Below are 17,500 nucleotides of genomic sequence, written 5' to 3' on the forward strand. Positions count from 1 at the left end.
CTATTGGTTTCTGTGGAGGTACGACTCCTCACGAAAGGCCAAGATGCATATCAACATGCGACATCACATATATTCCACAGAACAAGGCAGGGCTGCTTCCAATTTATCATAACATAGCTCCGAGACACAACTTGAATATTTCTGGTAGCTCACTTCCCTTGATGGCTTTCAAACATTCCTTTCCTTTGTAGTCATCCCCCAAACATTGCTGTCTGTCTGATATGAAGAATATATAGTCCTCGTAACAGTCTATTTCTTTATGGTTAAAATGCCTTCAGTCAAAGAAGGTCCATTTCTTAAACCCTCTTCTCTACAACACCAAACATCTGCTTTCCATTACCTTGAACTTCCTGCAGCAAATACTCTTCCACTAGTGCTAGCTCAATATTAATGCCAGTAATATAATCAGATTCTTTCAACCAACATCAAGTCATACCAAAGGCCATAATTGGTTGCATCAGCTGCTCTACAATAAATACTGACATTTCCAAACCGAACCGGATCAATTGTGCAGCTCATTGCAATGTTATGTTCCACCATTTGACAGCATGTGATGTGGATTTTTTTTTTTTTTTTTTTTGTATACCTTGGTCGAGGCTCGTATGAGAGCTAACACACAACTCACAGCAAGGGGGCATGAGACAAGAGGGGCGGGAGTGGAAGGGACAAAACATTGGGGAACAGACACAGGTGAACTGTGGAAGGGAGAGGGATGGGGATGGGACGGGGAACATGGCGAGGAGAAGATGGACATTACAGGGACTTTCAGGAAGGAAAGCAGGAGAATTGAAGGAAGTGGGCTTGGGTGGATTATCGGGGGTAGAAAAGATCGAGGATTTGGATGGGGGAAGATAAGAGGTGGTGGTGAACAGCTGTTTTGAAAGCCTGGAGGGAAGAATGGGAAAGAATAGAGTGAGGAAGTTGATTCCAAAGGCGGGAAAAAGAGGAATGAAAGAGTGAAGATGAGCAGTGATTCGTGAATCATGATGATTCGTGATGAGCAGTGATTCGTGATGAGCAGTGACTTTCTTCATGTATTAGCATGAAGAAAGATCGCATTATTAATTTACCAAAACAAGGGCATCTACATATTGATTCTGTGAGCAAGCAAGCAAGCAGCAAGCTGTTCATGGTAAATTCTCAGCTATGAAACGGTCATGAATTGTCGTGGGAGCAATAATATCCCATGACAAAAGGGGAAGGAGAGTATATATTCAGATAACTTTGAGAAAATGATCAGGAGTTCAGAGAACAAGAGAGAAAAAGGAAGATTAGATGAGTTAACAAGCAGGGGGATAAAATGTACAAAGCATTCAAGAGAATATTCTTCCACAGAAATCTGCTCTCCCTGATGCACGGATTCATCCTCTCTCGTCTTCAGTCATCATACTTATCCTCCTGCCCATGGTACACTGAATCCTCTGGTGAGGCATTCGCCTTGAAAGAACCGACTTTCTTTTCCTGGAAGGCAAACCCGAATGAAGGCAATCTCAGATTATTCCACAAAGCCCGCAACAGGTGTGTGTGTGTGTGTGTGTGTGTGTGTGTGTCCACACTCAGGAGAGCCAGAAAACAATATCTGTTCAACCTCAAGAATGAACTGTAAAACTGGTTTCCCTACTCTAAAACCTGATGGCACCTTGTTATGTCTGTCTCTGGAGTATGCTCCCCTTCCATCCCTTTACTCTTTTTTAAATGGCACCACAGCTGACTCTGCTCATGAGAAGGCTGAATATCTCAATTCTGTGTTTGCCTCAAAATATTGTGTCCCTAAAATCTGTATCTATATATCTATATCTATATCTATATCTATATCTATATCTATATCTATATCTATATCTATATCTATATCTATATCTATATCTATATCTATATATCTCTCTCTCTCTCTCTCTCTCTCTCTCTCTCTCTCTCTCTCTCTCTCTCTCTCTCTCTCTCTCTGTTCCAACCTCACCCAGTCACACCATACTTCTCCTGGACTCTTTTTGCACCTGAGAAGGTGGAGAGGTTTCTGGCAACCTTTGACTGATTCTGCAACTGGACCAAACAGCATCAGCTCATGAGTCCTAAAAACCTGCTCTGTTGCTCTTGCACATCCTCTTTCTGCCCTTTTCACCCTATCACTTTCCCCAGGTCGTTTTCCATCTGCTTCCCTAAAATCAGGTGCGCACATGGTCCTCTGTTTCTGCAGGGTGCACATGGTCCACCAGCAAAGCCCTTCTGGTGAAACTCCTAAAATCCAGAAACACTGCTTTCCTGCCTGAGGAACAAACTTCTCCATTCTCTTCAAAATCATCCTTCTCTCGAAGTCTTCAAGACAGCTGTTCACCACCATCTGAGTTCATCCCTCATCCGAAACCATGATATTTTCTACTCTAGTTAACCCTCCCCCTTCCAAACCCACTGTCTTCCAAATTTCCAGTTTTTCCTTCCTGATAGCTTGCTCTTGTATCCATCCTGTCCACCCCTGCGACCTCCCGTACCCCTCATTCTTACTCGCACCCCTTTGTGTCCATTTCCATCTATCTTGTCCCTCGGCCCCACTATCAGTATTTCACCATTCTTTCTGCTCTTCCTCTTGTACTGTTGTGTCCTGATCCATTCTGTGTTCTTACTCTTCTATGAGCCTTCACTTTGTATCCAAAAAATAGCCAAGTGAACAATTATACTATTTTGCACACATAATATGGACACAATGCCATACTCCGCTGGTAGACTTGTTCCTGCTGGGAATCCAAAAGTATTGCAGTTCAGCCTGAATCAGCATATACGGAACTATGGCATTTGCAGCCAAGTTAAGCGACACCAAAGAACTAGGAACTCCTCCCTTTTGATTTGATGTGTTACCTCGGGAGTTATGAGTCATAAGTAAGTCTAGCTATTAGGTAAGCAGCCAAAAATGTCAAGGAAATCGGAGACTTTAAATTAAGCATAAGTATTGTTCGAGTCTAACGGAACTATTTGCTTCTTCTTCCTTTGGAATGTATGAGCAATTTTCCCCACACTTTGAGTAAGACATAAACACATTCTTTCACTTAGTACAGACAAATCTTCCGACTTGTGTAATACAAGTACCTTCAGGCAATTTGCAACTGATTCTTTTAGGGGGACTGGCAGGATGAACTAGAGGTGAGCACACTCACCTCTAAGCTCTCTATCCTGGGTTTGAATCCTGACCCAGCTATAAACCGTCATCTTAGTGTTTCACAGGCAGGGCTATTCACCAATGTGTGTGCGTCCCTCGGATGGACGTTAAACCGGGTGTCCTGTCTGCCGGCATTAGTTGGTGGACGTTAAAGGTCCTTCGCGAAGAGTAGGCGAGCAATTGCCGGCACACTGAACAAATTACAAAATCCTGCCCTAACTACTTCTGGGAGAGGGATGGTAAACTGACCAGTATGACCACGGGCCAAGAAACTGCTAAGGCAGAACCATCGTTCTCGAATACAGAGTATGGGTACATCAGATCTAAAAGGAGTTAGAGATGTCTTTGCCTTCTTCAACTTGTGAATGAACTGCACAACCTCTCTCTCCTACCATGATATTCTTCAAATCAAATCCTCATAACCAAAAGATAGGCTCTATCTTCCATTTGCCAGGTAATGAAAGGCGCCGAAGGTAAATTGGGTCACACTTCCTTTCAAACCATCAAAAGAGTTCAAACATTACTTTATGGATCACAGCAGCTAAGAGTTGGACGCAACAGATTACTTGAATAATACAAGCTGACAGCCTTTAAGTATTCCACCATGGTCTTTGTGCCTCCTGCCAATTCCACCCCTATTCCCATTTCCAGACCCAAGGGGCCACACACTTTCTTCAACTCAACTATTTATTCCGTGACTATAATTTTAATCTCGCTCTCTCAGTCCATTCGCCTACTCATTAACATTTGTTTTGTTTTTTTCGAAAGAGGCCTCGGGACAATATGCCTGGCGTTGGCTTAATGGTTAGGGTGGCGGGCTTTGGATCTTAGGGTCCTGAGTTCAAATCCCGCTCAGCTGTTGAATTAATACCAGGTGGGGTTTACTTCCGAGGTCGGAAAAATGAGTGCCAGCATGCTGGTATACTGTCTCGGAGTGGTGATCCATCCAGGATTGTGCCCAATAGCCAAGGAGACTGCTTAAGCAGCACCAACGCTCTGCACGGAGTATGGTCCCAATCTCCTCCTCTAGAGACAATGCCGACATGAACAAAGTGTCCAAGAAAGCAGCACCCAAAGTGTGCTGAGTGACGCGTTCAAAAAACAGGTCTAACTCCCTCACGAATATGTGGTTTGATGGAGATTAAACTTTGTGGGGGTTGCAACAAATTTTCCATCAAAGCATTTGTAATGAATAAATGGCCATAACATTTCCACGTCAATGTCATCTGTTGTAGTGCATGTTAGACTAATTTAAGTGTTCATGGGCAAAGCTGGCAGAATAGCCGAGAGGTATGCGCACTCACCTCTGAGCTGTCTAGCCTGGGTTTGAATCTCAATCCAGTTACAAACTATCAAGCTGGTATTTCACAGGCAAGGGCAATTCAACAATGTGCGTGTGGTCCTTCAGATGGACGTTGAACTGGGAGAACCTTCTGTCAGCATTAGTTGGTGGAATATTAAAGATTTCTTGGTGTTCTTCCAAAAGAGTAAGCGAGCTATTGCCTTCTCTTACCTACAGGTGGCACTGCATCAGCAGCACTGCTGTTGTGATGCTAACACGTCAGCAAATGATGCTAACACCAGGCATCTGCTGCATACAAAACTATAACGGCACTCGGTAGAGCGCTTACCTCCGCCACGTAATACCTGATCCACAAGAACATATTGGGCCCAATACATTTTTGAAATAATATGCTATATATCGTTTTTGGCACAATCTCTCAATGGTGGAAAATCACTTTTAAAATTCTAGTGGTCAGATCCAGATCCAGTACTTCACCAAAATATAATCAGTTCGTCCTTGTAACACACCAAATTTCACCCGGATCCATCCACAACTTTTTGAGATATTCTGCATAGACAGACAGACAAACAAGAAGACATCGTGCAGTGCACGATACTTACAAAATCCATCAAACAAATTTGACAAAAAAATAATTTGTGGTTGAAGTCAATGACCTGAAATATAAATCCTCTTAAAATTTCAAGTCAATCGGATGAAAATTGAGGATTTCAGAAATACCACCATAGTTGTTGACCTTTGGCCTATGTTGACCTCAAAAATAATTGGCTGGTTGAATTCAGGGACCTGCATTATATGTCCACTTAAAATTTCAAGTCAATCGGATGAAAATTGAGGATTTTAGAAATACCACCTTAGTTGTTGACCTTTTGGTCCATGTTGACCTCAAAAATAATTGGTTGGTTGAATTGAGTGACCTGAAATATAAATTCTCTTCAAATTTCAAATCAATGGGATGAAAATTGAGGATTTTAGAAATACAACCTCAGTTGTTGACTTTTGGCCTATGTTGACTTTTTGACCTCAAAAAAAAAAAAAAATAGGCTTCTTCCTTATAACAAACTCTTCCGTGTGATGTAGTTTTGTGAAGATTGGTTTAAAGTTGTGACCTGTAGGGGACAGACAGACAGAATAACAAAATCGACTGACCAATATACTTAAAAAATCTTAGATTTTGCAAATAACAAACAAACAGACAGAAGGCGGTGAAAACATAACATCCTTCACCTTCCGGGGCAGCGGTCATAAGTTAATGGGAAGTATGAATACAATGATGTGTCCAAAGTCTAAACAATCCCATTCTTCACTCCAGTCAGTTAAAATGAGAGCTATAGCCATGATCTCATGTTCATTCTCATATTTATATGCAATCTTATTTATACTTTCCTCAATCCTGTTTGTGTTGAGCAGAAACTTTAATAATTATTGCACAATGAACTAAACATCAATTTAGACGAACACATAGTTCAACATTTTTCAATCATCCACCGCACCAAGCAAGCAGTTGCTATAATGATTAAAGAGCAAATTCAGGCGTTTAACAGCCTTAAGTCTAAGTGTCCATGAAAGCCGCACCCAGTGCATACTGAGAGACCCGTTCAAAAAACGTTGTTTTCATAAAAGTGGTGTCTCATGCATTTCATCTTGTTAATAATTGACTCCTCATCATCATCATCATCATCATCATCATCATCATCATCACACCAGCCGGGCACCAGAGTCGGGGCAAGAATTTGGAATTTATTCATTGAAATACACTGTATGATCTTAACATCCATCAATAATGATAGCACATGGGACACCCAGAATATTATCAATTCAATAATATGCTTTGTGAAGCAACGCCTGGCCGAGGCTTCACCAATCGACGGTTTATAGGCGCGTCAGGAATCAAACCCAGAATAGAAAGCTCAAAGGCAAGTTCGCTTTGGAATCTTTTACTGCGTTGTTTCCACTTTACACATGGGTGGAGGTAAACTTTGGTCAGGGGAGTCTTTTCAAGGCTCAGGCCCGAGTTGCCCCATGAAAGAGTGTATTAAAATCTTGCAAGGATATTCGCATTCCTGCCATTGTTGAAGACCAATATTATTTGTTAATGCTCTTTTTACAACCATGACAGCAATGATGACAATGCCACCATTCATTGAGCACAATGGACCCCCACGATTGATTTGCGGAGCATGACGAGGATTTCCAACATCTTCCTTAGCCACCTCAATGACCAAAGCTTGACCACACTGATAATTTATTGCAAATCTTCGAATGTACTTTGGCCACTTTTATCTGGATATTGTATGAGAAAGAGGAAAAATCATCATAATCTAAGGAAGGTATTGTGGTCGCACAGCATGCAACTAGGTGGGGTTTTCAAAAAAAAAGTTTCAAATAAAGTTGCATCGAATAAACACTAGAAAACACACACACACACACACACACACGCACACACAACACACACACACACACACACACACACACACATACACATATGTGCATGCACACATGTACACAACCCTCTCTGCACTCCACACGCACATGCACAGTCTCAGAATGATTACCTATCAGCTAAATACTAACCCCATCTTGGGAGTTTTGACCAATTAAAAATAAGATCAGTCAGCAGTGAACAGTAAATTTTCCACTGGACTCATGCATGGGTAGTTAAAATTTGGCCCAGGTCGTTGAGGTCAAATCATCATAAAATGGATGAAATTAACAGAAGGTTAATCGAGGTATGCCAACCACCATCAGAAGCAAAGACAAGCTGATGTTTCGCCCTGTGTCAAAGTCGGTTCAACACCCGGAACGTCAGCTTCTCCTTCCTTCCCACGATGGTTACCGGTTAGTATTCCTCACTCAACATTCTGTTCATTCGATCCATCGTTCTACCTGTCAGCCAAAGCAGATCGACAATGGCCTTCACGAGCAAGACCAATCATACCCCTTCCATCACAAAAGAGGAAATTTGATTAAATTATTTATACCCTTTACATTCCTTCTATTTGTTACATCAATGTTTCATTAATGATAAAATTGGTTTCAATTGGATTTGACCTTGCAGACTCAAAAATAAAGCTCATCAATATGCCAAGCAGGGGTTCATGTGGGGAGGACAGGAGGGAGACCTGAAAGGAGGAGGGGGTGGGGCCTCATAATGTCAACATTAATCCTCTTCTTCATAGAGCGTGTTAAATTAGGTTGGCAACACCACCCGCTGGTTTTTGAAAATCAGAAGACACACTTCCCGGGGCAGGTGCATGACTCAACTGCATTAATTTGCTCATCCACATTGTGGGTTCGAACGGTGATAGATTATAGAGATGTTGAAAGCGGGAGGTTGGACCCACATTAGTGAAGTGGCAAAGGTGTAACAAACAGTATGTGACAGTATACAGTCTAATACTATTATCTGCAATGTGTGCTGGCAGGATAGCCTCGAGGTACTCTACCGGTCAAAGTTTTAGAACACCCCCATTTTTTCCAGTTTTTACTGAAATTTAAGCAGTTTAAAATTTCAATGCACTCTGAAATTAAAGCAGAGAACAAATAAACAATTGCAGATAAAAAAAATCATGGAATCGTTTTGTTGAACAAAATTTAATCTAAATTTTTGACTCAAGTAGCCACCTTTTGCAGATACAAAAGCTGAACATACTCGTGGCATTCTTTCTACAATGGAAATCAAATATTGTTCGGAAAGTTCTTCCCAACACTGTTGCAGAAGTTTCCACAAATGTGTTGTACTTGTAGGTTGCTTTGCTTTCACCCTTCTGTCCAGTTCATCCCAAACCAGCTCAATGGGGTTTAAGTCTGGAGGCTGTGCTGGCCATTCCATGATTTGAAGCTTACCATCTTGTTCTTTTCTTCTAAGGTAGTTCTGACATAGCCTGGAGGTATGTTTTGGGTCGTTATCTTGCTGTAGGATGAACGCCTGACCAACGAGGCATAGACCAGAGGATATTGCATGGCGCTGCAAAATGCTGTTATAGCCCTTTTGGATCAGGGTGACAGTCACTCTGTGCAAGTCGCCGACTCTGGGTCCAGCAAAAGAGCCCCAGATCATCACGCTTCCTCCTCCATGTTTGACAGTTGGTGTCACACACTGAGGAGCCATCCTTTCACCTACTCAACAGCGTACAAACACCCTGCGTGATGAACCGAAGATTTCAAATTCTGATTTATCAGTCCATAAGACCTTCTTCCAGTTTTCAGTAGTCCACTGGTGGTGCTTCATGGCCCAGGCAAACCTCTTTTTCTTATTTTGCCATCTTAGCAATGGCTTTCTTACCACCACTCGACCTGTCAAACCTGCAGCTCAAAGTCTTCTCTTCACAGTTGAAACTGAGACTTCGTTACTTTGACCAGTGTTAAGCTGTGCTTGAAGCTGCTGTCCTGTGAGCCGCCTATCACGCAAGCTGTTGACTCTCAGAAACTTGTCTTCTGATTGTGTTGTGGCTTTGGCTCTGCCAGACCTCTTCCTGTTGGAGTTTCCTCCAGTTTCCAAGTGCCTTTTGATGGTGCAGGAAACTGTACTCACTGACACCTTGGCTTCTTTGCAATTTCTCTAAAGGAAAGACCTTCACTTTTAAGGGTTATAATGGTCTGTCTGTCTTCCTTTGTTAATTGTCTTTTTCTCGCCATTATGATAGTAATATACTACTTCCTGCAGGGTAATATTGTCCAAATAATGCTTCAGAGGGTGTAGCAACACAGTCTGTTCCAACACTGATTTTATACAGACAGAGGGTTTGTAACTAATCAACAAAAGTTGGGACACCTGTAGGAATTGTTTGCATCAACTTTCAAGGTTTAATTTACTTCCATTGCTGCAGAACAGCTGCAGTTGCTAACCCATTACTTGTTCCCTGAAAAGGGCCTTTTTTTAACAACTCTGAAATTTACATTATTTTTCAGTTTTTGGGAACCTAAACATTTTTTTAGATCCTCGTGGAGGATTTCTAAGTCTTACTCGCGTTGTTGTTCTTCATCTTCTTCTTGTGGACTTTTTTGTTTCACAGCCTACAGTTTTCATCGAAACTTCCTGAAACTTGGCATATACTGTATATGTAAAAATTCCCTGCGCAGACCGTAACCTTCTCCAATTTAGAAAATTCCTCCTAGAAAAAAAGTTATGACATCAAAATATCTCCGCTAATGGAAATCGTCTAAAAAATTATCTCTGAAACTAGGCAAGCTTTTTGAATTCTGTTTGTGGGATTCGAACAGGGCATTAGCAGAGATTAATTACCGCACATATGATACATCACTATGACGTCATATCAATTTTATGACGTCATTCCTATTTTTTGACATTCTTTGTTTCACAACCCAGAATTTTCATCGGATGTTCGTGAAACTTGCCATGTATATGTAGAAACCCCACGCGCAGGCAGTAACCATCTCTGATTTTAGAAATTCTTCCTAGAAAAAAAGTTGACGTCATAATATCGCCGCTAATGGAAATCGCCTGCACCATTATCTCCGAAACTAGGCAAGCTGTTTGAATTTTGTTTGCGGGAATCAAGCCGGGCATTAGCACAGATAATTTATCGCATACCTGATGCATCACAATGACGTCATATTCGTTTTTATGACGTCATCATTAAAAGGATGAGGATCTTAGCTCATTTGAGCTTGTTTAAACCTCTTGCAGTTTACCGCTTAGCTTTGTACCATTTCAGACTATTCACTGGACTTGAACTGCTTAAATTTCAGTAAAAACCGGAAAAATGGGGGTGTTGTAAAACTTTTGACCGGGAGAGTATGCACAATTGTCTCTGAGCTGTCTACCATTGGTTTGTATCTCAACCCACTTATAAACTGTCAACCGGTGTTTCGCAGGTAGGGTGAGGTATCAATGCGTGACATCCATCAGATGGATGTTAAACTAGTATCCCATCTGCTGGCATTAGTTGGTAGATGTTGAAGATCCTACCTTGTCCTTTACGAAGATTGGGTGAGCTGTTGCAGGCACCTTGGCCAAATTCCTGCTCTAACCGACAGGAGCAGACAGGGGCACTATATCAGCAGCAGTCACGCTCCTAGCAATATGGTTCAACCAGCAGCAAATGCCACATATGAAAGGATAGGAAAGGAAAGGACCTGCAATGTGAAACATAAGCTTGCACATAGGAAGGAGTAAAAATGGGTTGGAGTGAGAAGGACGAGCATTGCTTGTGAGGGCACAGAGGAGAGAGTGTGTTGAAAACAAAATATAACATGATCTACCTAATCTTTTTCAATACACTGATTATATTTGCATAAATTGTGTCAACTGATTTCCACAAACCCACAGTGTGCAGAGCAACAGGAGCCGAGAATGATATTGAATGATTGTCGATATCATTGTCAGGTCCCTGCAATCATTTGCTTCCTGGAAATAAGTTTAGAATCACCACAAGAGGGAGCACTTGTTGATGTGAAACGCTTTTGAAATGCATCCTAACTGGCCAATTTGTGTTACCCGAGACACTCGCTCCCGAAGGGAGCGGCATGTTATTATTATCCTTGTTATTATTATTGCCAATTATTATTACTATTCCTCTTATTCTTCTTTGACGGCCACAATTATTCCGACGTTCTTGTGGGGTTGGCAGGGGAAAATTTTTGTCCATGTCTTTCATAAACCGCCTGGGCGGCCCTGACGTTCGACAAAGATTAGGACAGGAATTTGGAATTTAGCCATGGTACCGGCGACAACTAACCTATTTTTTATTGTTATTATTTCGATTTGGCGGACTTAGTACATTTTTGGGAAAATCGTGGAAATTCCTTCAAAAATCTTCCTCTCCAAACTCACTAGTCAGAATGTTACCAAATTTGGGTTACAACATGAGGACAGGGCCCAGATAAGCGACAGGTCCTGTGGTCCTATTTTTGTGTCTGTTGTTGTTGTTAATATTATTTTTAATAGTGTTATTATTTTGTAATAATGGCAATATTGTAAACATGAAATTATTATTATTGTTGTTGTTCTTACTATTGTTATTGGAAGCCACCTTGGAAAAAAAAAACACCACAATAACATGGAACAACGCTCAAGCTGCTATCTATACACCCTAACATTGCATTTTGTAAGGCGTAAAAGGCAATAAAATATGGGAATTCTTCCAGATTATTTGCAGCAGAGTCTGAAATGACATAGGCAAAGCGATTGCAAAAGTAAGTCGAAGGCCTCTTACTTGTGGTGCAATTAAGGGTTTTTGCAGCGTCACTCGCAATACCCTCTCCCATCACTGCAGAAAGCGGCGCTACACAGTGCACATTTACATTGAGAATCCACATTCGGAACCCCTGAAGGGGGGGTAGCAAACCGGGTAGCTACAACCTTTGTCTTATGACCCTTAGTCCCCCTGGCGAGTTTGGTTGAGACTGCATAAGTAAGGACCAAATGCATCAGCCACAGACATACAGAAACAGACAGACAGACACCAAGTTAAATATTTTTGTATGATTTTGACATGAATTTGGGTGTCATTAAATGAAAGCACTTATTTATAAACAAAATTGAGACTCATGGAAGAGCGATGTGATGGAGGATAAAAGGGCAATGACAGAGAAAGAGAGAGAGAGAGAGAGAGAGAGAGAGAGAGAGAGAGAGAGAGAGAGAGAGAGAGAGAGAGAGAGAGAGAGAGAGAGAGAGAGAGAGAGAGAGAGAGAGAGAGAGAGAGAGAGAGAGAGAGAGAGAGAGAGAGAGAGAGAGAGAGAGAGAGAGAGAGAGAGAGAGAGAGAGAGAGAGAGAGAGAGAGAGAGAGAGAGAGAGAGAGAGAGAGAGAGAGAGAGAGAGAGAGAGAGAGAGAGAGAGAGAGAGAGAGAGAGAGAGAGAGAGAGAGAGAGAGAGAGAGAGAGAGAGAGAGAGAGAGAGAAAGAGAGAGAGAGAGAGAGAGAGAGAGAGAGAGAGAGAGAGAGAGAGAGAGAGAGAGAGAGAGTCAGAGAGAGCAAGCAATGGGGCAACTGTTGGAGTGGTGGGCCAACACTTCACGACATCAGCAGTGGGACAACTTCATGTTGGCGTCCAAAGAAGCCAAAGAGATTTTACAGGTTGGAACATCCATCCTTTACTTTCCTCAACGATCAAGCTTACCATTTAGCTCACTACGAGGAGTCGGGTCGACCTCTCGACCAGGAAGATAAAAAAAAAAGTGCAAGTACAACATTCCCAAATTTCATCACATGTTCCCAAGGGGCATGAAACTCCCTCTTGCCTTGAAAGAGCATGATTATCTTGCTAGATTACAGCGATAGTGAGTACGTGAAAAAAAGGTGAGTTATTTTTACATGTGATGTAATTCCTAGAAACGAGCTCGTCAGGATGCTTAATGCATAAATGCTTTGCTGCCATCTCCGGTGGCCTCATCGACCATTCTGGCTGAGTCGGATTGATTGCTGACGTTGGACTATAAACGGGCCTGGGGTGGTTTCATTTAATCGCATCGGTTGATTTTGATATCTTTTTTTTCCCCCCCCATTTGTCAGTTATTTTTGTATGAATATAGAAGCAAAATGTTATAATATCCGAAGTATTTTGAAGGGTTCCAATGCATGCACTGAAGGGTTCTAATCGTGAGCAGGAATGAGTATTACTTTACATGGCAAAGGCACATGTTTTCCAACAGTCGCTTGCCAAAAGAAGAAACTTGACCAAAAATACTTCTTTAACCCATTCACTGCATGACTCGACAAGTGTAGAAAACTTGATGCAAACAACATGTGGCTGAGAGTCATAGGTAATAAATGGGCCTCCTGATTTTTCTAAGGCATACAGAGGAGCGGAGTGAGACAAACAAGGAATTCCATTACAGAGGGATATGAAGGAAAGTAAGCGGCCATTAACATATTGCACATGTAAGGAGCTGGGGGTGGAGTAGAATGAGAGAAAATAAGATTGAGAAAAGGGAGGGTAATGAGTGAAGTGAGGAAGGAAAGAAAAGGGAACATATGAGGATGTAAGAGCAAATGAGGGTGGTGGTGGGGTGGAGTAAATAAAGATACTGGAGGAGAAGTGGGGCAAACATTCCATCATTTTTGCATAATAAGTTATGTACTATAGCCCTTAGTACACTTACTGTTATTATCATAAACATACCATACTTTTGACAGTGCCGGTGCTGCTGAAGAGTCTCTTGGCAAGGGTTATTTATGCTTCATGGTTTGTCATGGCAGGAATTTGGAATTTCTTCAAGGTGCCGGAGATAACTCACGTACCCTTTAACAAAGACACTGTGGCATATTTGCCATCAACTAACAAACAGTGCTGGCAGACAGGTCGTCTGGCTTAACGTCCTTCCGATGGACAGCACATACATGAATGTGTCGCCCCGCATGTGAAACATCAGGGTGACAGTTTATAGCTGGGCTGAGATTCGAACCCAAGCAAGACAGCTCTAAGGCGAGTAAGCGTACCTCTGGGCTTTCATGCGAGTCCTACGATTAGTGGCTCAAACATTCAGAATCATTGCAACACTATTTGAAATTCTGTCAAGATGATAATGAGGGTATATGTTCTGACGTGTCAAAAACCAACATGCCTGAACTAAATAAAAATTGGTTATAAAAACAGCATCATCGTTTCACAGTTTCCATACCCATACACATCAAAGTACTGGTCATGTTTTCTTTAGATTCTGATGTCTTTATTATTAATGACTGTTGTCTTTAGTGTCATGCCAGCGAAGGCACATCTTTGATCATGCGGTGACTTGGATTGAGGCATCGAATAGCCAATCCCAACAGCTATCACTTATTTGTGGACATAAAAAAATCCCACAGTACCTTTGGAAACGAATAGGCACTTGTGTATCAATACTCTGATGGACTTCCCAAATGTTACCCTCATCTAATTGGGAGGGCTGAGTATGTATGTGGTGAGCAGGGGTTGGGGGTGTTGGGGAGAGGGAACTGTACCACTATTATAGTACCTTGGTAATGATTTCAACCGGCATATTTTAGGTTTTGGTCTTCCAGAAATGAATTATGTATTCAAATGCAAATAACAGTGTAGCAGAATTGCCTTGAGGTGTGCACACTTGCCTCCAAGCTGTCTAACCTGGGTTCAAACCTTGGCCCCGCTATAAACTGTCATCCTTGTGTTTCACAGACAGGATGATTCATCAGTGTGTGTGTGTGTGTGTGTGTGTGTGTGTGTGTGTGTGTGTGTGTGTGTGTGTGTGTGTGTGTGTGTGTGTGTGTGTGTATGTGTGTGTGTGTTGTCCCTTGGATGTTAAACTGGGTGTCCTGTCCCCTGGCATGAGTAAAGATGCCATGACCCATGGTGCCTTTCGTGAAGAGTGGGTGAGCTATTGCCGGTAACATGAACAAATTCCAAATTCCTGCCTTAACTACTGCTGGGAAGGTAACGGCAAACCACCCAGCCTAACCCTTGCCAAGAAACCGCTTTGGCAGTACCGGTGCTCTGTAACAGAGTATGGTACATCAGATGTGAATATCTTTAATCTACTATAGAAAAAAAACCACTCCTGAAGTGTAAGTTTGTTGGAATAGGGGTATTTCAATGACAACAAATTAGATGATCTATCATCCCTGAGAATTTTATCAGCAACAATACAGCTATTTAAAAGTACGGATCAACAAAATAAAACATTTATAGAAGAGGAGGGGGTTAGGTGGTTTATTAAAGTGAAATAAAGGCAGGGGGGAGCTTAAAGAAGGATGGAAGAAAGGAGAGCAGGAAGTACACCATCATGACCACGAAACTTGATTTTGCAGAAAAACAACAGATCAGCATTCAAACACGCTGAAAACACCTACCTTTCCGTGTCCCTGTGTCTCTTGCACCTGGTGTTCCTGAATTTGGACTCTGTCTCACTCCGAGCTGTGCTGCTCCAGGCCTCGATCCTCCTATTTCTCGTCGTGCAACAGCAACGGCTATCCCCACAGGAGGGTTGCGGCTTTCTACTCCAGGTCCTTCTCCAGCACCTCTCAAAACCCCATCAACTCCAGTACTCACCAAACCACCAGGTTCTCCGGCTCGAATTTGGGCCAATCCTCCAAAAGGTCCACGAGCTGTGATCCTTGACTCGTCATAATGGAACAGGCCTTTATGATCAGGAGCATCACTAAACAACAGCTGCGGTGGCCAGACCCCTCCCCGTCTTGATTCATTACCAATTTGCATCCAGCGCTCCCCATCTTGCCCGGTCCACGACTCCTCCGACCCCTGGCAATGTTTCCCATGCTCCGGAGGACGACCAAAATCTTGAGCCCCAGTCTGTCGAGACTTGGGCAGTTGCAAGCGGTCCATTTCGGCCGTTCGAGAACTTTGGCTGACCTCATTGCCTCGAACATCATGCCGACATTCTCTTTCAGCCTCCGCCCCTTTTTTCTCGTCCGATCGTGCAGCTCGATCCCATCCAGGACCTGATCCTGCCAGGCCATGCAATAAGTTGCAAGATTGTGATGGTGCTGCAGGTCTCTCGGACCGGCTGCTTGGCCCTTGCTTTGGTCGTATTTCATCTTGTGTGGTCCTTTCCAATCTTTGTCCACCAACTACCTGTGCTGGACTGGTCTGACCAGGCCTCGCCAGGCCCATCTTCAGCTTTGCCTCCCCATGAGGCCTAGATAAATCCAACAAGCCAACATTCTCACAGATGGCCTCTGACCTACGGCTTCCCCGCTCTGATCCCCAGGTTGTTACCCCATTTGATCTGGATCTGCTTGGCACTCGCCCTGGTGCACCCATGTCCCAAGACTGCATTCTGGAACCACACGACGATGATGCAGTCGTGCCAGAACCTGCAGGGAATGAGCACTGTGGACGAGAAGCAAGGTCTGCAGACATGAATGGAGAGAGGGCCAAACTTGCTTGGATGTCTGTGTAAGTATAGGAGAAGGGAAAGGATTCAGAGAAGGAAAGGGTGAAAGGAATGAGAAGAATGCAAAGAATGCAGTTTAGGTTTCACCAATGCCACTTGTGAAAGGTTTTCAGAAGTGAAATTCCCAGACTCACAAATCTACAGAATTTTTCATGACATCCACAGCTTAACAAGCAAGTGGATAGACAAAAATAACGTTGTCTGAAAGATTCATATGTATATATGTATGTATGTTTGTATATATATATATATATATATATATATATATATATATATATATATATATATATATATATATATATATATATATATATATATATATATATATATATACACAACCTACCCTTGTGGTCATCATAAACTCGAGAAGACGGCAGCTGGGAAACCAGGGGGCTCGTAGCTTTAAGCCGCTCGACAGGCAAACCTGATGGGAAGATTCCTCCCGCAAAACAGGGGTATCCTGATAGGATGGGGAGCAGGTTGTTCAAAAAAAAGAGGTGACTTGTTCATCCTTTCATTGAATCTTAGTTGTCAATAAAGTATCAGTGAGCGGTACATCATTTTACGTCTACTGACGCGGTTCAAAAACTTCTCATCGTGAAACAAGCCAAATCTCCTGCATTTACATCAAGCCCCGTCATGCTACCAACACACTTTAATGGTACAGTCCATTTGTGGTTCACCTTCACGTGGTGGGTTAGTCCATAGTTGAGCCAATGAGGGGTGAGCTGAACTAGCTGATGGAGGGAGTGTAAGAAAGCTGCCAATATAGGCAGGAGGGGGACATGAACCAGGACTCGCTGAAAGAGAAAGAGAAGATGGGCACATAAGGAAAGGAGGTCGCATTTGTCTGAGTTTCAACCAAAATGTTTCTCCATCTTACATTTGGGAGGGCAAAGCAGAAAAAATAATGGATGGAAGAGAGAGTTGAACAGCTTTTGTCCCCCCCCCCCCTTCTCTAGTTGTCTGAGGAACCTCGGTTAAAAACTCAGAAATCATTGTTTCAGGAAGTATTTGATGAAAAGTGAGAATAATGATATTAAACAAGATGTAAATATTCACGATACAAGCACAATAAGATGATTGATAAGATCGTCTCTGTCAAGCCACTGTAATCCGCACCGTGTCCTTTACCGGATTGTTTGAAAGCAGGGAGGCGCGAGGCTGGTACGTTCGTCTGCCCGCATGGCGAAGCAACGCGACCGCTCCGCTGTGCTTCCCTGA

At 42.6% G+C, this 17,500-nt stretch overlaps 1 protein-coding gene across 6 annotated transcripts in view; it reads right to left on the reverse strand.

Annotated features, from left to right (window-relative positions):
* LOC147024670 (uncharacterized) overlaps positions 1 to 17,500 on the reverse strand; it is a 114,182-nt gene that overhangs the window by 92,037 nt on the left and 4,645 nt on the right. For all 6 annotated transcript variants that reach the window (XR_015059137.1, XM_085884799.1, XM_085884800.1 and 3 more), the window contains exons 2-5: positions 17,411 to 17,500; positions 16,960 to 17,076; positions 16,620 to 16,736; positions 15,213 to 16,274 (exon numbers count right to left, since the gene is read on the reverse strand). The exon at positions 17,411 to 17,500 is cut by the window's right edge. Coding sequence is in view for 5 of the 6 variants with exons in the window: in XM_085884799.1 (XP_085740925.1) it covers positions 15,213 to 16,274; positions 16,620 to 16,736; positions 16,960 to 17,076; positions 17,411 to 17,500 (1,386 nt within the window). In the remaining variant the exon portion in view is untranslated. The remainder of the gene's footprint in view (positions 1 to 15,212; positions 16,275 to 16,619; positions 16,737 to 16,959; positions 17,077 to 17,410) is intronic.

Source organism: Eptatretus burgeri, chromosome 6 (assembly GCF_056783735.1).
Source record: "Eptatretus burgeri isolate ZD-2024b chromosome 6, Ebu_testis_v1, whole genome shotgun sequence".
NCBI lineage: Eukaryota > Metazoa > Chordata > Myxini > Myxiniformes > Myxinidae > Eptatretus > Eptatretus burgeri.